Source organism: Parus major, chromosome 10, assembly GCF_001522545.3.
Source record: "Parus major isolate Abel chromosome 10, Parus_major1.1, whole genome shotgun sequence".
NCBI classification, from domain to species: domain Eukaryota; kingdom Metazoa; phylum Chordata; class Aves; order Passeriformes; family Paridae; genus Parus; species Parus major.
Genome location: NC_031779.1, coordinates 8,142,007 through 8,167,654, shown reverse-complemented (window position 1 = coordinate 8,167,654; position 25,648 = coordinate 8,142,007). Strand labels below are relative to the sequence as shown.

The 25,648-nt window shown below is 40.8% G+C and overlaps 1 protein-coding gene across 1 annotated transcript in view; it reads right to left on the bottom strand.

Annotated features, from left to right (window-relative positions):
* Positions 1 to 24,627, bottom strand: part of MYO5A (myosin VA) — an 86,998-nt gene extending 62,371 nt beyond the window's left edge. Inside the window, exons 1-5 of the mRNA XM_033517030.1 lie at positions 24,592 to 24,627; positions 19,881 to 20,012; positions 15,483 to 15,593; positions 14,274 to 14,445; positions 9,255 to 9,399 (exon numbers count right to left, since the gene is read on the bottom strand). Of these exons, the coding sequence (XP_033372921.1) occupies positions 9,255 to 9,399; positions 14,274 to 14,445; positions 15,483 to 15,593; positions 19,881 to 20,012; positions 24,592 to 24,627 (596 nt within the window). The remainder of the gene's footprint in view (positions 1 to 9,254; positions 9,400 to 14,273; positions 14,446 to 15,482; positions 15,594 to 19,880; positions 20,013 to 24,591) is intronic.
* Between the last annotated feature and the right edge of the window lie 1,021 nt (positions 24,628 to 25,648).

Sequence of the window (25,648 nt, the reverse complement as noted above, 5' to 3'; positions counted from 1 at the left end):
ATAGGAGTCATTCTGAAATGCTGGCAGTTTTGAAATCTTGATGTTCTTTCATCAGCTGCAGCTTCTCTGAGAGACACAGGATTAATTAAGGATCAAAAAAACTTAGTTTAAGCTATGTTTCATGTTCTACACCTTAAAGCAGATTTCCAAACCTCTCAAGGATACATACACATATATGCAGCTGACATGATTTAGTGTCTCCAGCATTATAAACAAAACTGACCAAAGTAAACACCCTATTTTTGCAATCAATCTCTCAGTATCCCCACTGCATATCTGGGTCAGCACATGACCAAAATAACCTGAAGTATCTACAGTCAGAACATCCACAGATCTTTGACAGCATGACTAAATAAATCTGTTTAATAATGATCATTTCCCTCACCATGAGGCACTGGTAACAAAGCCAAAACAAATGAAGTTTATACACTGCATTTAAATCAGCATGAAAGTGTTAAATATCACTATAACTGCTTTACTGATGTTCCCAAATAACCTGGAAGTACTGCTGTTATAAGAATCATGGAATCAAAGAACAAAAAAATACATCTAATACTCCACCTATTCCAAACAGAAAAATACATCTAATGCTCCACATATTCCAAACCGCTCATTCAGTCTTGGAATATTATCCACAGAAAAAATTTTGAACCCCTTTCTTGTGAAACCCATCAGAATTCATCAGGTATCAATATACAGCCAAGAGTTCTCTGCAGTACTGAATGTTTTGTGAGCTGCAGAGAAAGCAGCTTGATTAACTCCTTAAGAGATTTGGGAAGGACCTTCCCAGACACAGGGCCAGCCCCTGCAGGCTAAAGGTAGCCCTGGCTCCAGGGGACTGGCATCTCCCAAAGGAAAGAGGATGCACAGCTAACAAAATGGAGACAGAAGAATAAAGTATCAGAAAGACAAATCCATGGTGTAAGATAAATAAGGTTTTGCACAACTCATCTGAAGGCTCACTAAATATATCTGATTTTAGTAAACGCTGAAATAAACAGTGATTGTAAACTTGAAACCAAAACATAGCAACTTTTTTTTTTTTTACAGGACATTCCTCTCTTTTCAGCACAAAATGTGGTTTTGGAGTGATACAAGGATTTAGCTTTTTCTTGCAAACTGAGCAGCCTGTGCTCTCCTCAAGACCTGCCCTCTCAGTCCCCTGTCTCAGTAGGTCCCAGGTTCATTTTTGGGGCAGCTGTGCTCCATTTTTCTGTGATGCTCCCACTGTTACAGTCACTTGTTTTTCTAGAAGACCAAAATTACTTCTCCACTTATCTTAAAATAAAAGGCAGCTGTAAAACCCACCAGTGCTGGGAGGTTTAACACGAGTCAATGCAATATATTTAGCTTCAACCTGCCTAAGGGCAGTGTTGTGTGGCAGCAAACAAGGCTGTGCATGCTCAGCTGCACTCCTTCAGTGCAAAAGCCTTTGAAACTCAGCCCAGGGCAGGCAGCATCTGCTAGAAGCCATTTTAAAACCTGGCAACTCTACAAACCCAGGATTTGCTTTTCAAACAGAAGTAATTTAACTGTTCAATAAATAAATAAATAAACAAGAATTCATTCAGCAGTTTTCTAATGCTCTTGGGCTGATGGAAAACAGCAGCAGCATCCAGCTCCGGGCTGCCTTCTTGGCACCTCTCACACTGGGGCAGGAGGCAGCATCTTGCCCTTCATCAACCTTCCAAATAAACTATTTTAATCACAAAGTTTTTCACAGCCTAAAATAATTTTTGTTATCCCCTGTCTCTGGATTTGGCTAGTGGTCTCCTTAAAATAGGAAAGCTCCCCTGCTCTATCCTCTTACTGCTTCCAAGCCACACTGCACAAACACACCTTGCCATTTTCTCTGCAGCTGCTGAGCTCACTCACTGCTACCAGGCAGACTTGGTAAGTGCTCTACCTTCACCCCTACCACCCTTCATTTTCCAAGTTTCCCTCTTGCAGTGCTGTTTGAACAGAGGGCACTTTCCTCCTTTCCCTGTGGAGCCGCGTCACCGCGACGCTCCCAGTGCCAAAGCCTCCGAATCCACTGGTATTGGCACATCCCAAAAGGTGCAGCCTGACACAGATAATTCATTTTTTCCACCCTCAAAGGGCTGGTGTGTGGATTAACAAGGTAATGTCTCTAAAACACCCAAAATGTGCAAAGTGCTACGTAAGTGCCAAGGATGATTATCAGCACCTGAAGTGCTCTGAACCGTTCTGTAGCAATACTGTGGGCAAACAGCAGAAGAACACAAAAGTGAGTTACAAGTGCTTTGTCCCAGAAGCAAGCACAGAACAGCAGCCACATTTCTGTCTGTTCCACTTTCACAGGCTGTATCCACTGGTTTATTCTGACTGCCTGGATCTAACATGCTCTGGCCTGACACATCCCAGTCTTCACAGACACCCCATATTAACAATTCAGAGAATTCTTCAGCTGCAACCTTGAGTCATAACAATCGCTCCTGACTAAGCACTAAATTAATTCTTCGTAAAAAGCGTTCACTTTTAATAAGCATGAAACATCAGTGCAGTAAACAATGTTCTTTAATCTTATTTCTAAATATATTTCCAGTTTAACTTGTTTTCTTTTAAGCCTAACAGCATTTCTCATTGATATCTTCAGCTGCTGGAGAAAAGAGGATGTTGTGAGCACAGGGCAGGGAACAGGAAACTCAGTGCCTGCAACCAACTCTGTGCTGATGCAGGCCTGGCCACAACACACCACCTTCTCCTTGTCTTCTACACAAGCAGAAATTCAGACTCCAGTACTAGAGGAGACAGGCTTTGGTGAGGCTTGTCAAGTGCCTGCAACACATGAAACCTTCATTGACAGCAAATGTTATTAACAATACATGTTACCTGGTACAGAGACCCCTTAATGCTGCAGGAAAGGAGGGGATGAAAAATGCAGCTCATTTGCTCATTTTTGTACACTGAGAGCACTGAACTGAACTGCACTATCAGTTATGTACTTCTCACAGATTTTATTGTCAAGCTGGTGTCATCAAGTCACCAGACACAGGACCAGGACTTCTGATTCAGGGGCTCAACACCCTGCTTTTGCCACCTTGGTGAACTCCCCAAAGCTGCCCTCCCAATCCCCATGTCTGCTTCAACTCATACAATGGAAGTAATGATGTTTATCTCTCCTCTCTCCCAAAGTAAAGTACTTTGGCATCTGCTCACTGAACGTGCAAAGATAAAATAATATCATTTACAACCTGAATTCTCTTGAGTCTGTTCCAGCTGCAAACTCAACCACTCCAAAACAGCTCAAGTTCTTAAGAATCTTTGTTTCTCTTCAACAACATCTCAAAAGAAGCATTCTGCAACACTCTCACAACCAGAAGATGTACTTTTTTTTTTTTTTTAATTAACAAAATGCATCACTTGCCATTATAATTACATCCAGGAAATACAGCTCTTGACTGTAAAAATGTCAAAAGGTGAAAAGATAATGAATTGTCAGTAACATCTCCCATATACAAATGAAGAAAACTGAGGTCAGCACATGCTACAAACCCATGACAGATTGCACTCCAGAGGAGCACAAAGATGAGCCAGCACTATGCAACTGATTTATCCAGGGATTAGTCAGAGGTCACTCCTGCAACAGTTTAGGAAAGCTCATTGCTTAGCTACCAGCAGGACACCTCACATGAACTCCAGCTTCCAGCTACAACCACACTTAACCCTTTTGTTGCCTAAAACCATCAAGCTGCTTGGACAAGTAGTCCCTTACGTTGTATCAAGTTGATTTTGCCATCTTGGACCTGTAACATCATAAAAAGTCAGGGTCCAAGTGTCAGAGACTACTCCAAAATCATCTCATCAGGAAGGCAGATTTTCCCCTTTGCATTCTAACAACAGGGTCCCAGAAATACCATCTCTTTTCAAGGCAGATCTTTAACTCAAGAAGTCCTATGTCAAGGCCAAAAGTGGAGGAAGGCCGCTGTATGTTTGTCCAGCACCCACCACAGCAGGCTCTCATTCCATTACTGGATGCAGATCTGTGACAGGTTGTTAATCATCCCTGTCATTGCTTCTGCCAGGGGAAAACCCAGTATCCATTTATCAGATGCTCAGAAGCAAAGCAGCAGCTGAGCAAATGTGCATTTTTATAAGAGGACATCATCTTGGGATGCTTGGGATAACTGGAGACTGTCAGTAAAGATGCTTTCAAAACACCTACTCAACAGCTCACCAAGCTTACTTTTGAACAAAAAGTGATAGAAAAATATCTTCCTGTAGGTGAAAGCCATCAGAAACACACAGAAAAGCTGACAAAACAGAGAGGCAGCCTGCTTATTAAAGGTAATTGAATGAAAAGACTACACAGTACCACAAAATAAATCACTACACTTTGTCCAAACAGAAAAAGCAAAACTTTGGAAATTGATGCTTTAAACACTCTTGTTTTCCATACAGGTATTCATTAAGTTTTATATGGATCTTATCAGAATGCAATTCTGTTTGCAGAGGTTACTTTCAACTTCAGCAATGCTTGACAACCTTACTAATTAATCAGAAAGAAATCTCGAAGTTAATTTATTAAATTGAATCTGCTGTATCTGCCATCAACCAGAAACAGGATGGAACAAATCAGAGCAACAAAGTGCTGTTAAAAAAATACATTATCTTAATTACTTTAATAGACCATCACTAGGCAGGTGAAAGAATCCTGTAAAGGAGTGATTTTTCCCTAGCAGTGTCAGGAAACTGTTAATCATAACTCTCATACATTATTGCAATTCTCTACAGTTTCAAGACTTCACCTTCTGCAAACCATAGTGTTAAAAATATATTGAGTATTCTATTGAATATTCTATTGAATATTACAAAGAAAATGAGCCATACCTGCTGACAGTTACAATTCCTACTGAAGTTGTAACTGAAAATAAAAAATAAAATGTTTGGCACTGAAGCTTTGCTTCAATTTTCACAGTTACCACTGAGGGGAAACTGAAGACTGAACTTGGGTTTTATTAACAATTTGAAAACACTGACAATACAAAGGTGGCATGCATGGCAGTGTTAAACAAATGCAAACACACACATGCTGGCATTGAGGTTTGTATTTCTGGGACAAAAATATACTCTTCAACAATAATTTTCTTCCTTCTTTGTCACTCATCTGCCTTGAACAGTCCCAAACCTGTCTATATTCACCCAAATGGAGTGAGCTATCCACAGACAACACACTGCCACTGCTGAGGAGAGCCCTGTGAGTGCAGGTCCCAGCTCTTCCCAAAGCACAGCTTGTTAGAGCTGTACCTACACAACCAAACCAAAGCATTCTGCACAAAAGCCACGTGGACATGTCCCCAGCTGAATGATCCTGCTCCCTTCCCCCTGGGGAGGACAAATCTGCTCCAAACCCTCCCATCTGTGGTCTGCAGGCTCATACAACCCAAAGCAATACTGGTAAGGAGGAAACACTCAGAACCCTAAGCCTAACACAGTTTAAGTGCAGTTGTAAAACTAGATCATTGCTTATTTTAGGAACAGCAGAGGAAAGGTGTTTGAAACAAAGCTGTCAGTAAGTGCAGAAGAGCAGCAGGAGATGGAGAGAGAAAAGGGAAAAGGTACGAAGACACAGATGACAAGGAAGGAAGAGAAGAGAAGGGGGAAAAGGAAAGAATAATCCAAAATGAGATTAGTCTTAAGAGCTGTGCATGTTTTCCAGCACCAAAAAAGACAAGAGACTACCAAGTAAACAGTAAGCACTTCTTGCACTGCTGGCTATAGGTAAAGTCCAGCCCTGTTCCCTCCCACGAGCCCTGCACAGGACACTGGTGACAGAACTGCTGCAGCCAGAGGAAACAGAGAGGCTCAAACAGCCCCACACTTCCAGCAGCATCTACCCCATCATCTGGCTCCCACTGGCCAGGAAATGACACAGGCAAAGGTATCTTTATGTGCTGCAATTAACCCTAAGCAATTGCTATATATCATTTCTCATGCTCAAGCCAGATGGGAGCTCCATCCCTGTCACTCCAGTGGGCAACATTTTTGCAATGTATTTTTTCTGAAAACATAACACAAATATTTAATAATTGGCTTTCCAGATTTCTGCCATGGGGCATTTTCTTTGGCTGAAGAAGGCTCCAGAGATCATTTAGTTAACCATGCACATTGATGGAGTTTCTCAGCTGCAGCAGATGAAGCAATGAAGCTGGAAAGAACAAACTCTTAACCACTAAATTATAAATTAACAAGAAGACCTAAGGAGTAAATATTTAGAAGAGCTCACTGAAGCCTTAAGGATAGGAGCATCATGACTAATTATGCCAGTGATCATTTAAACATGGAGTTAGGAAAGATCAGAAACAAGAGAAAAATAAATCTCACCCATTGCACACATAAATGCAGATTAATGCCATATGACTAGCTACTACATGAATATACAATGCACTTATTAAAATGTTAATACAGCAGTCACAGACAATCTGATTTTCATTTTTAAATAGTCAGCTGCAGAAATGTAAAACTGCAATTCTTCTTCTCTGACTTCATAATTCAGAAGTAAAAGGTGATTTGTTCAGAGTATAAAAAATATCAGAGGAGTTAAAGGGTGGAATTTGGTAACTGTAAGCAGCAATAGAAAACTAAACTCAATGACCAAAATCAGTACATTGTAATGACAGAACAAGCTCTTACATACAAGCCAAAACACCCCAAACAAATAGAAAAGCAAATAAACATTGAAAAACTAAAATAATAAAGTTGTTACTTCAGTGCAGAGAATTTTTTTTCAGTTGCATTGTGTGCCCAAATTTCAGTTTGCAACTATGAAAGTACTGTCAGTTAGTCATAAAAGAATAACAAATTGTTTATAACAGACACATAAAGTAATTATTTAAATAACTCAGAAGGTTTATTTAAGCTAATCACAATAGTTATACAATTTCTCATCATTTGTTTCAAAAAGGATCTCCTACCACACCTTGTTTGTTGTTATTCAGGACAGCAGAACTGCCAGAGGGTGCAGTGAGAGCTGAAGAGAAGGTAATTAACACAAAAAGGAAAAGCCACAGAGGAAACTCGAGCCAAAATCTCAGCCCCCTGAGTCTGCCCGAGAGCAGAGAATGCCAGTGGTGCCAGACAGACATCTCCACTGCACAGGCACACAGAACACAGGGGATCCAGCAATTTCATGTTTCAGCACCAGTAAGAGGTCAGGGGTTAGAGTTGGTCAGTGGAGAGAGATCCCTCTCCAACCTCTCACTTCCACTGGTTAATACTGAGAACAAAAATTCTGTTAATTTTTTTAATTGTTAATAGGATGACAGCCATCACTGACTATAATTTCAGACCACTGTACCAAGCCTCAGATATAAAATAAGGTTAATAAATATCTATTTTGTACAGGTTTTAGAGGGACTTGAAAACCAAGTCTGTTTCAAACAGCAGCAATGAAAGAGACATGAAGATGTGACTATTATAACACAGTTCTGCCTTTGTAGTTCCACACCAGATTATATGTCTATTTTCTGAGCAGAAAGGAAGTAAGGCAAATATCTCTGCCATTCAACAGTGTGGGTGTAGAGCTGTCCTGATTTCAGCTGGAATAGAGGCAATTTTCTTCCTAGCAGCTGGTGCAGTGCTGCATTTTGGAGTTATGAGAATAATGCTGACAGCACAGTGACACCTTGGCTGGTGCTGAGCAGCGCTCACCTGCACTCAGGGATTTGCAGATTCTCGTGCTCTGGCAGTGAGCAGGTGCACAAGGAGCTGAGAGGGAGCACAGCCAGGACAGCTGACCCCAACTGGCCAAGGGATTTTCCACACACAGGAATGTCCTGCCCAGTACATGAACTGGGGGGAGCTGGCTGTGAGCAGCTGATGGCTGCTTGGGGGCTGGCTGGGCATTGGTCAGTGGGCAGCAAGCAATTTTACTGTGCATCACTTCTTTTTCTTAGGTTTTACTCCTCCTTTCTTTCCTTTTCATTGTTATTATTGTTGTTGTAATTATTTTGTATTATTTTACTTTATTTCAATTATGAACCTGTTCTTATCTGAACCCATGAGTTTCTCTTCTACATCCCAGTGCAGGAGGGAGGGAGTGGCTGTGCAGAACTGAGCTGCTGGCTGGAGTAAAACCAAGAAGAGGTTATTTCTGAAACACTGGCTCTTTTGCAATTACCCTAAGTCATGAAACGTTGCACTGAACTATTTTATTTTGAAATGATCTTTTACCTGGGTATTGTGGATCACTGTATTCAAATGTGCATGTGACAAACATTTCATCTTTTCTAGCTATCATAAAGATTCTTAAATTAACAGATAGCTGATTTCAAACATGAAGATTATATAATTTTTAACCCATTCTCCCCTTGCCTCCCTCACTTGCAGTATAGCTCAAGGGCCATCACAAATAATCCAGAGACTTTTCAGTGTTTCACTTGATTAATTTGATGGTGAGCTGTACTGCCAACAAGGAAAACTAAACCAACAGCTTGAAGCCAACCAGTGAGGATACCAGGGAGCATCTTGTTAACCGAAGATCACACAGCAGCCCAAAAGACCTTTATCCTAGAAACTAAATATTTCAAAAGCTCCCCAAACTGCAGGCTCTTGGGGCAAAGGGGAAGAAGTTTCTGATAACCACTACCCCTGGGTGACAAGTTCATTTTGATGCAACATCTAACAAAATGAGGATTTCCTGCACAGCTGTGGCAGTGTCCTTAGAGACTCAGTTCTCAGGCACTCTTTGCAATCATCCCTCTGCTCCCTCTTAATTCCAGTCAACAACAGCCACAGGCAGATTACGTAGCTGGGACATTACTGACATGACCAGGAGCCTATAATAGCACTCCTAAGCTCAGTGATTTCTCTTCTCTTGTCAGTATCACACACAAACACAAAACAGCTAAGAACCTAGCTTCTCTTTAATATTTTCTTTTATTTTCTCTTTAATAATCCATTAAATTCATTAAAAAGTATCTCCTTATTTTGCTGGTCAAATTTTAAAACCACAATCATATCATATAGCACAGGGCTAATTTTAGACCTAAATACTGACAAGATCTATGGTAATTCCTGCTAAGTGTCAGTGGACATGATCTCCACAGCATTTATAAAGCTTTGCTGTTCACTAACTTAGGCAACTTTTCCCCTTGTGAAATCTACTAAAACACCAGATAAAAGACAGTTATTACAAAATATTTCAGAAGCTATAAATTAAAGAGAAGAGCATCAACCAGAAACTTTGTTTTATTCCTTTCAGAAAAACAACTTCAAGACTCTGGTCTACAAACCTGGCCATCTGCTTGTATGCTTCTTCAGCCACTGCAAAGATATGTGGATCCATATCCCCCATATTTTGGCCACTGTAGGCATTGATGATATCTTCGCCATAGATAGGCAGCTGTTCATAAGGATTTATGGCCACTAAAACAATACCTACAAAGGAAATTAAACAAAAGGAATTATTAATAGTTGTTTACTATTGTTCTATACTTTCGAAAAATGTTAAAGAATAAGGATCTGGTATTACTGACTTCAACAGATATTTATTCTGAATATAGTTCAGCACACACAAAGTACCACGAGTTTACTTCTACCCTGCTTTGATAAACACATCAGGGACAGCTTTTTACCTTTCTTTCCATCTGCCTTTTCTAAAGCTAGTATGTACAGTCCAAAAAGAGTCAGAATGTACAGACTTGAAATACTGTAAACCAATGAATGTGCATTGTACTTCCCTGTGTTTTACTCTGAATTACCAATGATACTGTAATTTGTGAAGTATTAACTACTGGGTGGTCTCACTGAATGCCAGTTTGGGTATGTGCAGTGTGTGACCCTGCAGCTGCTGTGAAAGAATAACATCCTCACTTTTTGTAATAAGCAACAGTGTACAGGCAGAGTGTAATTTGGATTTCAGGGCACCTCTGCAAATCAGGCAGGACAACCTCCTGGTCAAAGGCATAAAAAAACCCAAACAGTAGACATATTTCATAGGGTTGACACAGAGCAGCACCCAGTCATGTCAGGAGATTTTGCAATTATAGCCCTAGAAGGCATCAGAACACCCTCATCTGATACATCTGAGCATGTACTTACACATCCCATTTTCTAGTTTTCCCCTACCAGTTAAACACATATCTGGTTTTTTTAATAACACTCATCACTACAGCACTTTTGAATTCATGCCATTCTTTTACTCACCCTGCACAGGAAAACTTAAGTCTTACTTATACAAACTTCCTTTCCACAAATAGTGAGACCTCAAATGTTTTTGGGACAATTCTCTTTTTCATGAGAAACGAGGAATGCTCTACCCACAGGGATAATCTGACAAAGATTCCTTATAACTTTCTCTCCTGCAGCAGTTACAACAGGTAGGGAAAGTTAATTTGCTCTGATCAGTGAGACCCTGTGAGACCCAGCTGTGACAGGCACACTGTGCCCTCTTGACATGGCAAGTCCTCCTCACTTGACAAGGTGGTAAGAAGGGAAAAGAACCCCTCTAATTTTAACTGTGGACATTTTAAAACCAGAATTTCTTCCAATGTAAATGTATTTTGGTGCTGAAGTGTGCCAGTGCAGTTGCAGATGGCTGCACAATGACTGCACCAAGCATGCTTGGACAATCCATCCCTGAAGAACCTGCCCCAGAAGCGTTTCCATAGCACTCAACTTGCTTCTAAATTTACTCAGAAATTCACTCTTACACACACAGACTTCCTCAGTGCTGATCCCAGCTCTCTGCTCTGTGCAGATTACAGTGTCGTGATGTCTATCTAAGAAATTTTCCATGGAAAAGCTGAGAGAAGGGAAATGAAAGCATCTACAGTCTGGCACTGCTGCTGGGAGCATCAACCAATTTTTAAGCTCTTTTATGCATCTATACATCAAGCATAATCCATAGCAAAAACATTAAACAAGAGAATACGTTTTAGGGAGAGATCTGAGAGACCTTGATCTGTTTCCTCAAATTCACAGCAAGTTTTGTGTCTGGACACGCCCATGTGAGGAGAGCTGGTGTTTTTCCATCAGCCATGACTTCACTGAAATGACTCAGGAGCTCCAGTGAAAAATCTCTACAAACATTTATGCCAAGTTCTAATGCTGTCATGATGAACCAAAAAATAAGAGTGGGGCTTAGGGACAGGAAGCCACCTCAGTACTACAAGACTCGAGGAATATTTTGCTTGCCAATTTTTAAGATCTGCCCTTAGAAAAAGCAGTAAAAAGTGAAATACAGTGCACCACCGAGCTGAGCCTCTCAGGCTTGCAAGTCTCATCAAAGAGATATTACAAAAATCTGTGTGAGACTTCCGACAATTCCCTCCTGCTTTTGGTTACACTGGCAAAAATAAACCCTTGAATTGGGAACAAGCAGCCTCGTGACAAGTCTCCAGCATATTAAAACACTTAACTTCAGTAGCCATCTGTAAAATCTACAAGCAGCTACCATCTGGAAATAACCAAAACAAGAGAGTTTGGAATTATTTGCTTTCTGTAGAACTTTGAAATCAGTCTGCCTCACAGGGCTATAATCCAGATTAATTTACATATAACTTCTCTTTATCTCTGCTAAATCATATTGCTATTTTAAGAAATACAGCCTTTCCTAAATCAGATTCATGTGTGTTTTTGTTCTTACAACCACACTAAGTTGAACTCTGGCTACTCTTTATGCCATTCGTCTTTATACATGCCCAAAGTCAACTTATCTAATCCTACTTTGAACATACTTGTTCATCTGTGGCCAAATTGGACATAAATGTCATTTATTAATTTAAAGATTTTTCTCCTGCATAGCAGGCAGTACTTTTTACTAATCTGAACTAATCACCAAGATTCACTGAGTTTTCATCACAGCTGTAGTAGTTTTTCCATGTAAGCATTCAAATTTTCCTTTGTAACTTTTCAACTTCCTTCATTAATTTATCATTTCATGTTTCCAACAGTGAAGCAAAGTTATAAATCACCTCTGAATTGCTGGTGAAAGGCTGACTTCAAATTAGGAAATCGGGAAGTTTTCTGTTTAAAAGTTTGAATTACTTCAAAGTGAAATTTTAAAGAATTTAATATCCATTTCACATATCACACTAAGACAGCATGCAGAATTAATTTTTAGGGCCCTGGAAAACTATCCATCCACACATTCCTGTTCTAGTTCTACTGCTGAGGATCTTGTTACCATGATTCTCTTGATGGACTGAAGTGGTTTTAGTCTCCTTTGGGCTGCATAAAACTGGGTTAGCTCAAACCACCTTCACAGGCTATTTTAACTAACCTGGCTCATTTGAGAGTCACATCAGGAGGCAACTGCAGCCCCCCTGAGGCTGAGCTCCAAGGCAATAATCACTGCAGAGGGGAAGTAACCTGCAGCAGGATGGGAACTAATGGAGAAGTCAGAAAGGTGGATGTCTGAGGCCAAAGGATCAGGTTTTTAGAGGCTGACGTGCCAGCTCCATTTGGCTCAGCCTGTAACACAACATACCCCTGCCTCCATCCCAAGTGAATAAATCACAGCACACCACTCCTCAGCAGCGCTGAACCTCGACACCTCCTTCTCTCTGAGCACCAGGAACCCCCACACTATGGGATCCACACATTCCTGACAAACCTACAAGCAGCTCCAGGGTCTTGTTGGAAGCAAACCAGCCAACCCAGCTCCAGGCCCCTTGGCAGACCCAGCCATGGAGAGCTAAAGGCCTCCCAAGCCCATGAGAAATGATAAAACCAGCCAAAACCACAATTACAGCTGCACTGGGGAATACTTGAAACGAGCCTTTTTCATGTTTTCCCAAACACAGCAAAACACAACCAGCAGACAACACATTCCTTTGGAAAACCTCTGAAATGCTGCTCAACACAAAGCCTGTCTGCAAGCAGCCAGGGCACAGTCCGGACAGGCTTGTGGGAAGGGCTATGGCAGTGTAAGGAGACCACAAAATTGAGACTGAAAACCCCTCACAAGCTCAGGCCATGAGACTACACCTGCACAAAAGCCCTTTCACACAAGAGCTTTGCCATAGGGGCACTTGGGAAAGAAACACAGATCATGTCCATACCGGGGGAACTGAGCTGGTTCCCCACAACACGAACCCTGAGCAGGGGCTGCCCAGACAGGCATCGCTGGAGATACTCAAATACACACTTAAACTGGGCCAAGCCCTGAGCAACCTGATCTAACAAGTCAAGACTTGTTTTAAGTAGGAAACTTCACTGAAGACTTCCAGAGATCTCTTCCAACCCAAGTTGTTCTGTGCTCTGACTGCAGGGCTGGATGAGATGTGGTGTGAATCATCACCCACTCCTATGGGAGTGAAGTCTGGCTGCGAGCAGGGGGTGGCAAAGTCTGACAGTCCCCTGTGGTCTGGTCACTGCTGAGAGCAGGACTGGGAACAGATGTGCTCTGCCAAGCATCTGCAGATAAGGAGCAGCCAGTGTGAGCCAAGTGTGGCAGGATGTTAATGCCTCCTTCTGTCCATCACAACATGTTTAATGTGCTGCCTGTCTTTTGAAAAGTTATGTTAAAAGCTAACAGTGAATTCTGACTAAACACTGAGATTTAAAAGAAACATATGCACACATACTAAAAAGGTCCAGAAGCATCGAATCTAAATTTTAAGCCTAAACTACCTCACAATGTTTATTTTTAAAACAGACCATTCAGCTGCAATTTTGCACTTATGATAAAGTGATTATTTAAGTAACTTTCCTCCATTCTGGCCATCTGAAAATACCACAGGCAATTACAAGTCTGGGTAACCTCTGCTGTGAGTTAAATGTTATTTTTAAAACCAAGATCAATTGTAACTGTGATAAGACAAGCACTGGCTCATGAACTGTTACAAATTCACTTCTGCAGCTGCCTGATTGGAAAAAAAATGATAAAGAAAATAAACCGATGTCTTCCAAAAGAGATGGAGGAGCTCACTGCAGAGGTAGGCAATAATAGGTGGGCAACAAATCCACCAAAGAGCAAGGCCAGTCTGTGAGCCTCTTCCCACCCATGCCAACCTGAGCAAGCCTGAGGAGAACACCAACCAGGCTGGAATACCACTGGGAAGGAAAAATGGCTGAATACACATTTTATAAACAGAGCCCATTGGGGAGCTGGAGGAACACAAAATTAAGTCAATTTCCTCTGAACCTTAATATTCTCAAGTCTATTAATGACCACAATCATAGTGATTTCCCTAAGAATAGTCCAGTAAATGATTTTAAGTTAAAGGCAGACACATCACCAGACAACATTCCCTTTCCTGTCTAGGGCACTCTCTGTAAAGATGATGGTATGAAAAGACAGTACTTGCCACAATAGGTATAGATGAGTTTCGAGTCTATAAAGCGAACTTTGAGGTTGTGCAGGACAGCAGGCTCGTGGAGATAACTGAGAGCTGTCAGGTCATTTTCACCCACGAGGATGTCAGGGTTCCGCAGGGGCGGGAGCTCCTTCGTCTTCGGGTCGAGGCAATACTCGAGATCCTGAAAATCAAACAGGCACTCTTAGAAGAGCTGGTGTTTAGGTTTCCTCTCTCAGTACCTCCAACTGCTCTTCCCAGCAAAACATGCCCAAGGTAAAATAACACAATGCAAGATGTCAATTTTCTGGTGATTTGAGTTAACAGTTCTTTCTCAAAAATGTCATTTAAAATTTCCCAGAGGGGTTTTCTATATGAAAAACAGGCAACTGTATAGAGGTACCATCTTTTTAGACTATTACTTAAGCAAACCCCATGCTTTTGCTGCATATTAGATAAACCAAAATATGCTATATCATAAATCTAACCAGCTCTTCCCTATTGTTTTCCTCTTGAGTGGACAGGCAGGGGAAGAAGATTCCCACCAATCTACAGCCAGCTTCATGCACAGTAACACAACATGGGAACAATGGCAGAACACAGTGGAGAATACAAACACTGAAAAAAATGCTACTTAGAACTTTTTTTGCATATAAATTAATCTCTAATATAGATGTTTTAATTGCATGTCTCTAAATCTAAAATCACTTTATTTACCTGCTATTTCCATTAGAAAAACCAGCTAAAATGATGTGAGCTGTACATGGGCATGCCATCATTTCTCAACACAGCACACAGCATCTTCTTTGTAATGCCCTTAATACTTGCCTTTTTTATCTTTATTAATTTTCTCCTGGCTATGCTCAACTTAAAAGTCACAGTTCTTCGTCTGCAACACTGTTCTCCTAGCAACCCTGTCTCCCTGGAATAGCAAACCAGGGCTATATGTTTAATGGCATAAGTAGAAAAAGATGATGCAACTGAACATAATAGGCAGTGGATAAAAGCAACTGCTTTTTAATTTATTTTAAAAACAAGGCAAAATTGATTTTTGTAACTAAACAGTAAAATTTATCTGCAGAATGCAGATAAAAATGCTGCAGAAAGTGAGTGGACAAAACCAATTGCACACACCTAAATCCACAGAGCTTCCTGCAATGGATACATCAGACTCTGGTTGAGAACAAGAACTATCAGTTTACAAACAATACATAGACTTACCTTGCCCTCCTCAAGTCGAAGCTGGAGGACTTTATCTCCAGGTTTATAATCTTTGAGAAGTTCTGCTGACTTCCAGACCTCCTCTGGATCAGGGATCCAAACCCTGGCATACTGCAATATAACAACAACAGCAAAACAGCAGTGAGCTTTGGGTGCACTAGAGTTAAATCATCAAAATAAATGACACTAGAATTAATTTTTTTTCTTTTTAAATACATGTTTAACAGACAAACCCTTAAGCAAGAGGCAAGTTAATTAGTACATCTGAGGTGAATAATTTGTTCTATTGATAAATGGCTACACAAGCATAATTTTATTGCCTACACAGAGAGAAAAAGGCATTTTCCATGCAGAAAGTATTCCAAGATAAATATTCAATGCTGAAAATCTACAAAGTAAAAAAAAAAATCAGCATTTTCAGAAAGATCAAAAATTTGGCTATCCAAAAAATTACTTGGAGGAACTCTTTTGAGTAGGTTCTAAATGCATTTATAGCATAATATTATAGAGCCATTTTTGTCTTCTTTTCCCCCAAAGAGAATACTTCGGCCCATCTGTGTTAATTTAGGCAAAACTGCCTGATCGGGTGTTAAAAGCTCTTTCCTTTGTAGTTACAAACAGAGCTACTTTAAAATTGACTGTATTCAGAATGTCAAAAGAAATCAAACAACCCAACCTGAAAAGATTTGGTTGAAAAGGCCTCCAGATTAAAAAAAACAAACAGCAAACCAGATTCCCATTAATGACCATTTTCATACAAACTTTATTGATAAAAGTGATCCAGCAAACATGTGATTTGTTTTCAAAACCAGCAAGAATATTCATATTTTCCAATGTGTGAAGATACAATTGTTAGCTCATGTTCAAGAATCAATTAAAGATGTATGGCAAGCAGTTACTGACACAGTCACATGTACATGCAAACACACACACATGAAAACATCTCTTGAGCAGAACAAGGAGAAGGCTGTGACACTTTCTCATGTTAAAGCTCCTGAGCCAATGTTCTTGCAATGCCTACAGAGCACTGAGGTCACACCACACCCACCCCCTTGGCAAACAAAGCAGCTCCTTGGCTCTGGCTCTGCAAAACATTCTCAGTCCACTAACTTATTTCAAAATAACTATAATGTATGTGTCAAAGCATGACATTTGATGGCAGAGAAAACTGTATTTGCTCATACAGCTTCACCACCTTATCTTACACAACTTCTTTTTGTACAGTTTCCTCTGCCTCAAAGAATGCTGAAGGGTTTTTTTCTCCATTCATTAACCCAGTTTTCCCACTAAAATTACAAACTGCTTGTTTCTGCTGGGGATTTTCTGAAAGACTTCATGAAAAACTTCATATTGTTTCTTGTTGCAAGACAGGGCACAATAAACTGTGTTGAGCAGCAGTTTGGGGAGTGGGACCCGTGAAGGAAGCCCCTGGTCCAGGAGAGGGAAGTGCACCTGCCCAGCTGGAGGCTCAGTGCCTGCAATAATTATGAATTTCAGGCAGAAATTTGTTTCCCATACCTGTGATGATCCTTAGGAACACTGCAGATGAGTAATTTACAACAGCCTGGACCAACGGCTGGTACCCCTAGCACACAGCACTGCCTTCATCCCGAGCTCCCAAAAAGCTCATGCCACACACATAAACCAAGTGCAAGGAGAAAGATAATGAAATAAATAAACAAAAACTCACTTTCATCATTCCCACTACACAATGTGCCATGCTCCCACACCTGGCCTTCCTCCATCATCACTGGGTGTTACTGCCAGCTCTAAGAATCGACTTTATACAAAGGCAAGAAGCTTTGCTCTTTGTAGTCAATCTGTGCTTGTGTGGCTTCTTTATTTCTTTGAGCTTTGTTGGCTTCATGTGTATTTGCTAGTGTTTTCAGGGCAAAAGTGCTGCATTACTTTATTATAATGTAGTCTTTTCCCCACTCCCCAAGAGATAAATTACTAGAGAAATTAAAGATGCCCAAAACAACTCTTCAGTATGTGCTCCTGCCAATCACAGGGCACTGCATGTGACAGCAGAGGAAAGCAGCAGCACAGGGTATGGTCTGGGCTCTTGCATTGGTTGTTTTCAGCCCTTCTATATCCCAAATTCACAAGGCAAGGAACTTTGAGGTGAAATGAAGGTCTGTGCTAACAAGTGTATGTACAATGCAAGCACAAACCCACAGAAACCCCATAAGAAATCCAAAATAATTAAACAGGACTTGACAGCAAGGTGCCATATTAAAGTCAAGTAGTATGCTAAGGGATAATGCTTTCTTCCCACTTGATTTGAAACAAAACATACTCTGTAAAACTTCATAAATAATAAACTCAAGATTTAACATAATAGCAATTTCAAATCAATTTCATGTCAAAATTTCAAATCCTAAAATCAATAATTTGTAAGATCCATATATCCAAATATAGCACAATACACCTGTTCTCAAAATTCTTTAAAAAAAACCAAAAACCAGAACCAAAATGCCGTAACAAAAATCTAAAAATCAAAACCCTGCCAGAAATCAGGGAAGTTTTTCCAGTTTAGCAAAAGATGCTGCAGCATCAGACACAGCTGAAGACTGAATGCATAGCACACTTTGACCAGGTTCCATCCCCAAGATGCAGCAGAAGTTCCCCATCCCCAGTATTTCTGATATTCTGATTCCTTCCAAGGAATTAACAGAAAGCCAAGTAAATGTTAAAGAGGAAAGCATTTAAATGTTGTCTAGCAAAAGGGATCAGCAGAGGCTGGTTTCCTTTAGGCTACACAAGGAAACTTTCCTGACCTAAGAAAGGCAGCAGCCTGAAAGACAAATGCTGATAACCTGAAGCAGCAAATGCTGTGTAGCAGTTTCTAACTGTGTGATTTATGGCAGCATGGAATAGGCATCTTTATTTATCCAGCTAAAACTGTACATTTTCTGCTGTCTAGAGAAGGGAAAGAGAAAGCAGAAAACAGATCACCATGGAAACTGAGCTACTACAGACAGCAGAACCTTCCTTGACACAGCCCTACAGATATTAAAGCCATCCTATGAGTGCTAGGCTGTAGCTTTTCATCTCCAGCACCAGTGCCTAGCTTTAAATCCCTGCCAAAGAAAACACCTGGTAAAGGGAATGGGTAGGAGGAAAGAGAGAGATGTTCCTAATTTTAAGTACTGAATCATTTCACAACATTCTCACCTCATTAACTTAGCAAAATGGTTTGCAAAATCAGATTTTCACATTTTTATATAATCAGCTGATATTAAAATTCCATAGCCTTTACTGGTATCCAACCCTGTAGAGGAAAACCAATATTGGTGGAAACAGGACCAAGGGCCTCTCTTGGGAAATATCTTACTCTGGTATTTGCTATCCATCCCTCTTTATTTACTGGCATATAATTTTTTTTATGGCAACATTAGAATAAGGATAAAATAAGATAAACTTCTAGAGACAGTGATTTACAAATGAGCCTTCTAAAAAGGGAAGGAAATTCTAGTTTAAAAATGACTACGCTGTCTAAAAGTCTATCACTGAAATGACAATATAAATTACAGCAAGAATCAAATGAAATTTAGTTTAATCATCCTGACTATGATCCATGAAAACATTACTCTTTTTGGTAGTTCAAGGCAAATTCTGAACCACCAAAATAAATGCTTAACCAAGACTGGTTTGAAAGTCAGAATGAAAATAGAAGGGATATCGAGGAGATGTCCCGGAATTCAGAAGAAAAATAAATTATTAAATGCATAATGACAGGACTATTTCAGATCTCAGTTTCCTGCCTAGACTCTCTTCCAGCCTCAGCAGACCAACATAGAAAAAGCAGCATCTCCAAAATCCCCTGAAGTGTGGAATGCCGTATTTTGTACTTTGTTCAAGGAAGGACGAGCTGGGCAATAGTTTATAGACATCTATAAAGCAACTCTGAAAGAGTTCACAGCAGAAAACAAACACAGAAGTTTTCACATCTTACCCATAGGTCAGAAGGTTGGCTAGATTACTACAATTTTACATAATAAGAAAATATAATAGAAAAATCACAGTATTCTGTCATACCTCGTGATTTCATCTTAGATCACATGAAGAAATCAGCAGACTATAACAATTATCTATCAAATGAGACCATATGACTCACAAAGCCTCTTGTCTGAGATATTAACCTCTTGAAGTACTAATTGACATTGCTGACAAAACAGAATTAGCAATGCAAGCGGCTCAGCAGTCTCGTCAGCAGGCAAATAGTTTTCTACTTCCATTGCACAACCACAAACACAGAAGAAGGAGATACAGCTATCTTCCCAGCTCAGCAGCTCTTTGGCTAAGAGCTGAAAGAGTTCATTAAATTATCTACATCCTAGAAGGAAAAAGGAAATTTCAACTGAGAGAAAGCTGTCCCAAGTTTCTCATACCTACCCATACAAGTGAACTGGTATGATTTTCACTCCAGCAGAGATCTCTCTTTTTTTTATTTACAGACAGCCTCAAAAACCACAGTCTTTCACATGTGAACCATGAAAAGAAATATGAGAGACACTGCCCTCCTCCCTTTCAAGAATGACCTTGGGTCTGGGTAGGAATAAAGCAGCTCATTTATGTCTGGATCAAAGAGACACCGTCAATTCTGGCAGCACTAGCTGAAGGAGGCAGTGAACAGCAACAGCTGGTAACAGTCGAAGCCAAATCTCACCAAAATTATTCAATGTGAACTTGTTGCTGACTGAACATGGCCACCTGGAGAGAGCAGGCTGCATTGTCAGGCTGGGAAAAGAAGAGCCTCTGCCAGAAAGGCATAACAACAAAACAGAGCACAAAGTCATCAAAGTTCACACTGCAGAAGTGTAGAACTGATCTTCACAAAATGCAAAGTCATTACAAAAGGATTTCTGAGCTGTGGGACTTACTTGGCTGGGGTTGCTCTGAAAATGCAATTTGATGCTATTAGAACAATTTCCTTTCAGCTTTACATTTTCCCCTATGCTTGGTTCACAGTGCCACCACCAAAGATAATAATACTGAGCCTAGAAATACTTGAAGCAGCAAAGTTTAGTTTTTGTAAGCTCTACACAAGCAGATCAACAGCCAGCTGAGCAGCAGGCAAACACAAGTCTTAACTTGACCGGTCTGGATCTCCTACAAAGAGATCAGAATCACTCAGACAAGAGGCAGGAGGAGGTCCTGTTTCTCCCACTGCTGAAACCACTAAAATTTGTGCCACCTGTCCTGTGATCCATGGGCAGTCCCAAGGATACACTGCACTCCTGTTATCAGAGTGCTGCTGCTGCTGCCTGCACTCTGAAAAGTCAGACAGGACTTTATTATTCCCTCCTAAAAACGCCAAGCAACCAGGGAGGATTGGAAAGTAGAGCATCTCCATGACAAGTGGGCTGCTGCAAAGCCTCTGACCAACTCATCTTAATTCTTCTTAGGGCTGGAGGGAAACAGAATCACTAATTTTGAAAATAAAAAATCCAAACAGAAATGACAGTTTTCTTAAAGGCAGTAGCACTCTTTTGGGTATGGAGTGTATTTTCTGTCTTGTTGCTCAGCAACAGCCATTTATAAACATCTTGTAGAGTTTAAAGCTTGATATTTGGAAATAATTAAATTTAAAACAAATTCACATAATGATATACAGCAGGAGAAATGTAAGTGATAATTTGTAATAATGTTTTTTTTCTAAACAGCAATCTCACAGTTTCCTTCTCACAGGAAGATCAAAAGCCCTGTGTTACCTGTCTCAGGGGAATTCCCTGACCAGCCACAAGCAGGGCTCCCAAACAGTATCCAGGGGACAGCAGTGACCCAGGCTCTGAGCTACCCCCTGGGATATCAACCCTATGAGTTTCACACCACTGATATTGGGTCTGCAAATCTGGCTCACAGTTATGCAGCTCAGGCACTGCATCCTTTACCATGCACCAGGAAACTCCTTAAATCACAGCTCAGGAAGAAAAAGCCTGTTGTACTTGAGTACTTCATCTACCCTATAAATATCCGCTACATTTGAATCATAAGGATATAAAAGCTTTACCCCAGACCCAGTTCTTTCCTTCTTTTTAGCATTTTTACAAGGTATTGTTTGTATCTAGGGCCTGGGCTTGCAACTACAAAAGTGACTGGTATGTTGTTGGCCAAACATGCCTTGACTGTACAAGGTACAACCAAAACTATCAGCATCCCTGACATCAAGGCCAAAACCCACAGTTTTACTTTAAACTATCAAATCTATCAAAGAACAGTTATATTCCAAGACTGTAACTGGTACAATTGTCCTATGAAAGATTTTTAAGGAGTTAAAACACATGAAATGTTTAAAAGTTGTGCATTTTGTACACCTTTAAAAACACAGCTTTCTACATTTTATGTTGATTTTACTTGACCTTCTCTTCAAAATGTCATACAGAGGGAGACAGATGTGGTTTATAATCAGCTGTTATTAACCCAGACAATACCTCAGCTATCAAAACGCTGCCCATTCACCCCAGTAAGCTGCTGCAGGCAGGAACAGCTCCTGTTGTACCTCACAGACCTCCTTTCACAGGCTCCTGTCCCCCCTCCCCAGGCAGCCAGCCATGCTCAGCCAGTTGTACCCTGTCACTCGGTGCCCTGTGATGCCAGCAGCCCCAGCTGCCAAAGCCAGCGATGGGGACACACACACCACTGCATGGGTACAGCTGGATCTGCCTGCATGCTGCTCCTGAGAGGCTCCAGCAAGGCTGAGGGACCAAACACACAAAACCAGACACGTTTCACAAAGTGGCCTGGCCAGTCTGTTAGGAGAGAAGCACAGCCATGTCCTTCCTTACAGCCCTGCCACTAGCACCATGTGGGTGGCACCGAGTGATGCTCCTGCACCGCTGGCCTGAGGCTCCCCACCTGCCCACAGCCTCATTCTCTGCTGGTCATCAGCAAACCTGCAGTGCAATAACTCCCCACAAACCCCCAGCTGTCTTATTTTTTATTTTATAATGTACTTATTGTTATAAGAGAGCACTGCTGTCTTATTCCATCCAGTATGCTGTTCTCATTTCATTCAGTATGCTACTCAAAAGAAGAAAGGTCATTTAAAGTAAACCAGGCTTAAAAATACGTATTCACAGAAAAAGCAGTGCTGAAGAGAATTTTGTGTTTGGAAGAGTTTTGATTTCTAGACCTGTCAAAGGAATGAATGGAGGTCTGAAGAACCTTCAGAAAAGACAGCAGTGAGATCAAACCCACCAATGTTCTGGACACTGCTTGAGACACAAAACAGCTGAATAACCACAATAAGATCTGCAAAAACATCGAGCACAAGTGTGACGCCTACCTCAGACTGAGAGACAGGAAAATACTCTGAGTCATGTAAAATTTCATTTGGGGTCATACCCACACAGAGAAGCAAACACTGTATTGCATTTCGATCCATACCACCAGAATGAAAGCAAACAAGGAATTATATGCCAGTGATTTCAAAAAGAAATAAATTATAAGTCTGTCTCAAAATGCACAATTCATCCAACCTGAAAAACATGTTTCAAGAATTGTACACGAGTAGCCACAAGAAATTTAAGGGCAAAAGAAACAGCTGCAGTTACCCTGAATATTCAGCTAACAAGACATGTTGCACTGAAGAAACTACATTAGGAAAAGGATGCATGGTTTCATGTTTATGTGCTTACAGTGAATGCTGCTCCAATTAAAAAACTTTAAAATAGCCTACACCTAAGAACACAAAAAAATATTCAACACAATTAACTGCATGGGTGTCTAAATTTAAGTTTCAAGAACACAAACATTGTAAGGGCAAATAAAACAAGTGGCTGCAGGATTTTGTTTTAACATCACGATGATGCAAGCTGTAATATAGACTTGACAGCCTAAATGCAGAAACAGACATAACTTCCAGACCCCTGATACAAATTCAATCCAGACCATCACGCTTCTTCCATATTTTCATACTGAAATCTGACTTCTGAATGACAGATGAATGACATCTGGAGCATGGGCTGACTTAACTATGAAAGTTTAAATTAAAGTTAAAAATTAAAGGAAATATATTTGAGTAGATAGGGCTGTACTTTTCTGAGTGTCCTTCTGTAAAGTTGAGCTTAAGTCCAAAAGCACCACCTCGTTTTTACTTAATCCTAGCCCCTACCAAAAAAACACATTTAAAATCAAACACCAAACTGAGGTTTTAAATAGCAAAGATTAACTGAGTATTTTTTGTTAGGCCAGCTGAGATGTAGCTGCATCATTAAAACAGAGCTTTCACTGACTTAGCTGGAGTTAGGCAAGGAGATCTGGATGCAGACACCTTTCTGCTCTACCACAACAGCAAGCTGGCACCAGTGAAGCACATCTAATGAAGCCATATTTAGTTCCACCAGTTTTTCATGGGACATTAACAGTAATTTACAGCAAGTCACCACACAAGGAAACCAGAGTGACCTGATCTGAATCACTTGGCAGGCTCAAACCCAAAGCCTCCCCAAGAGCTGCCCTCCTCCACAAGAACTGGGGGAAGCTGTGAAAGCAGAACTGGGGGTAGTGGCCACGGAGCTGCTCCCAAAAACCCATTTCTTGCCCTGGAGTGCCAGCCCTGCCCTGGCCAGCCCCTCTGGAGACGGGCACAGGGAGGGGCAGGGGCTGCCTGGCCTGGCACACAGGGTATGGGGAACACCTCTGAGCCTCAGAGAGAGACAAATCACACCTGCCTCACGAGCTGAAGCATACTTTCAAGCATATCAAATTTAGCCTTAGAGAAACTATTCCACTGCTTTTCTCTACGAGCATTCTCTCTTTGATTGTTTGCAGAAAGTTTAAATCAGCTTTACATCTCTGATACGCGAGACTGTCACAGGGAGGAAGTGCATGCGGATGTGAAATTCTAACAACTTCTGCAATTGCTTCTCCTCTTGCAAGATTTTTTCTGAGATGATCTCCTAAACAATGAATTTAATGTCTGGCAGGTTTGAAATAGTCATGCATGTATCTCCAAGATCTTAAGTCCAAACTCAACTCAAATCCTTATTAATAAACTCTTATCCTGCAATACTATGTACTATATAAGCACTTACATGCTTAACTATACAGACCTATATGCCTACGCTAAAGCCCGCAAAACAATTCAACATATTCTACTTACTTTAACATACATATAGTCTAAAACTTCTACTTCCATCCTATATCTCCTGCAACAGAAATTTTCATCACTTTCAGAGGCAGCTGGTGCTTCCTTCCCAGCCCAAATAGGCTCAATCTCCACGGAACGTATTTCCATCTCTCTTGTGTTGGTGTACACTAACTCATAAGGCAACTTGGGAATCTCTCTCTGGTTTCCTCAGCAAAACAACTGAGGTCATCTGCTTTAAAGATACTAATGAATAACCCATGGAGTCTGCAGAGAGTAACGTGTGACAAGCCATGTTGGGGCAATGAATTCCCTCATTGTTAGACTGCCTCATAGTATTTTTAGGTTATTTCTCCAGCTCTACAAAGCTCAAGAGTGTCCTCCTGTAAACCACGAAGCAGTTGCAAAATTCTCTTGTCTTGTGATAATCAAATGGAAGAAATCAAAGACACCATTGGTAACTGGAGTGAGAGTTTATGATTTTTCATGTCTCTAGGTATGTGCATCATTCAAACGAGAAGTCCCTGGTTTTCCATATTTAGGACTGTCAAATTAGAAACATGCGGTTTACATCTACCCATAGAGCAGCCTTGGAAAACAACATGACAAATCACATGCCATACCTTCCCTGTGGTAGCTGCTATAAACACAGAATGAGGGCTCTTCAGAGCAGCCCTGCTTCAGCCTTTACATCTGATCTTAAAGCGAGGGATCTCATCAGACCACAGAGTAAGCAGCGTGGAAGAGTCTGCTCTCAACCATCCCCACTGCCTCCTAAGAGCTAAATCAACTCTTACGAGTTTATTTACTGCTAATTGCCAGGGGCAATGTGCATTACCCTAACAGCCTTACCTACCTTCAGCCACACCTGAAGCAGGGTTAAAAGGCAGAAACGGAGATGTGATGAGCAGTGAGGGAGATGCAACAGCTTTCAAAAAGTATCCACAACTTTCACCAAACAGCTTAGAGCTGACAGACACAAAATCACGGCTGCATTCTGCATTCCTGTCTCCAGTTTAATCTTTATATTGCTCCCTCAAACTGTTCATGATCATGGTGACTTCTCATTCAT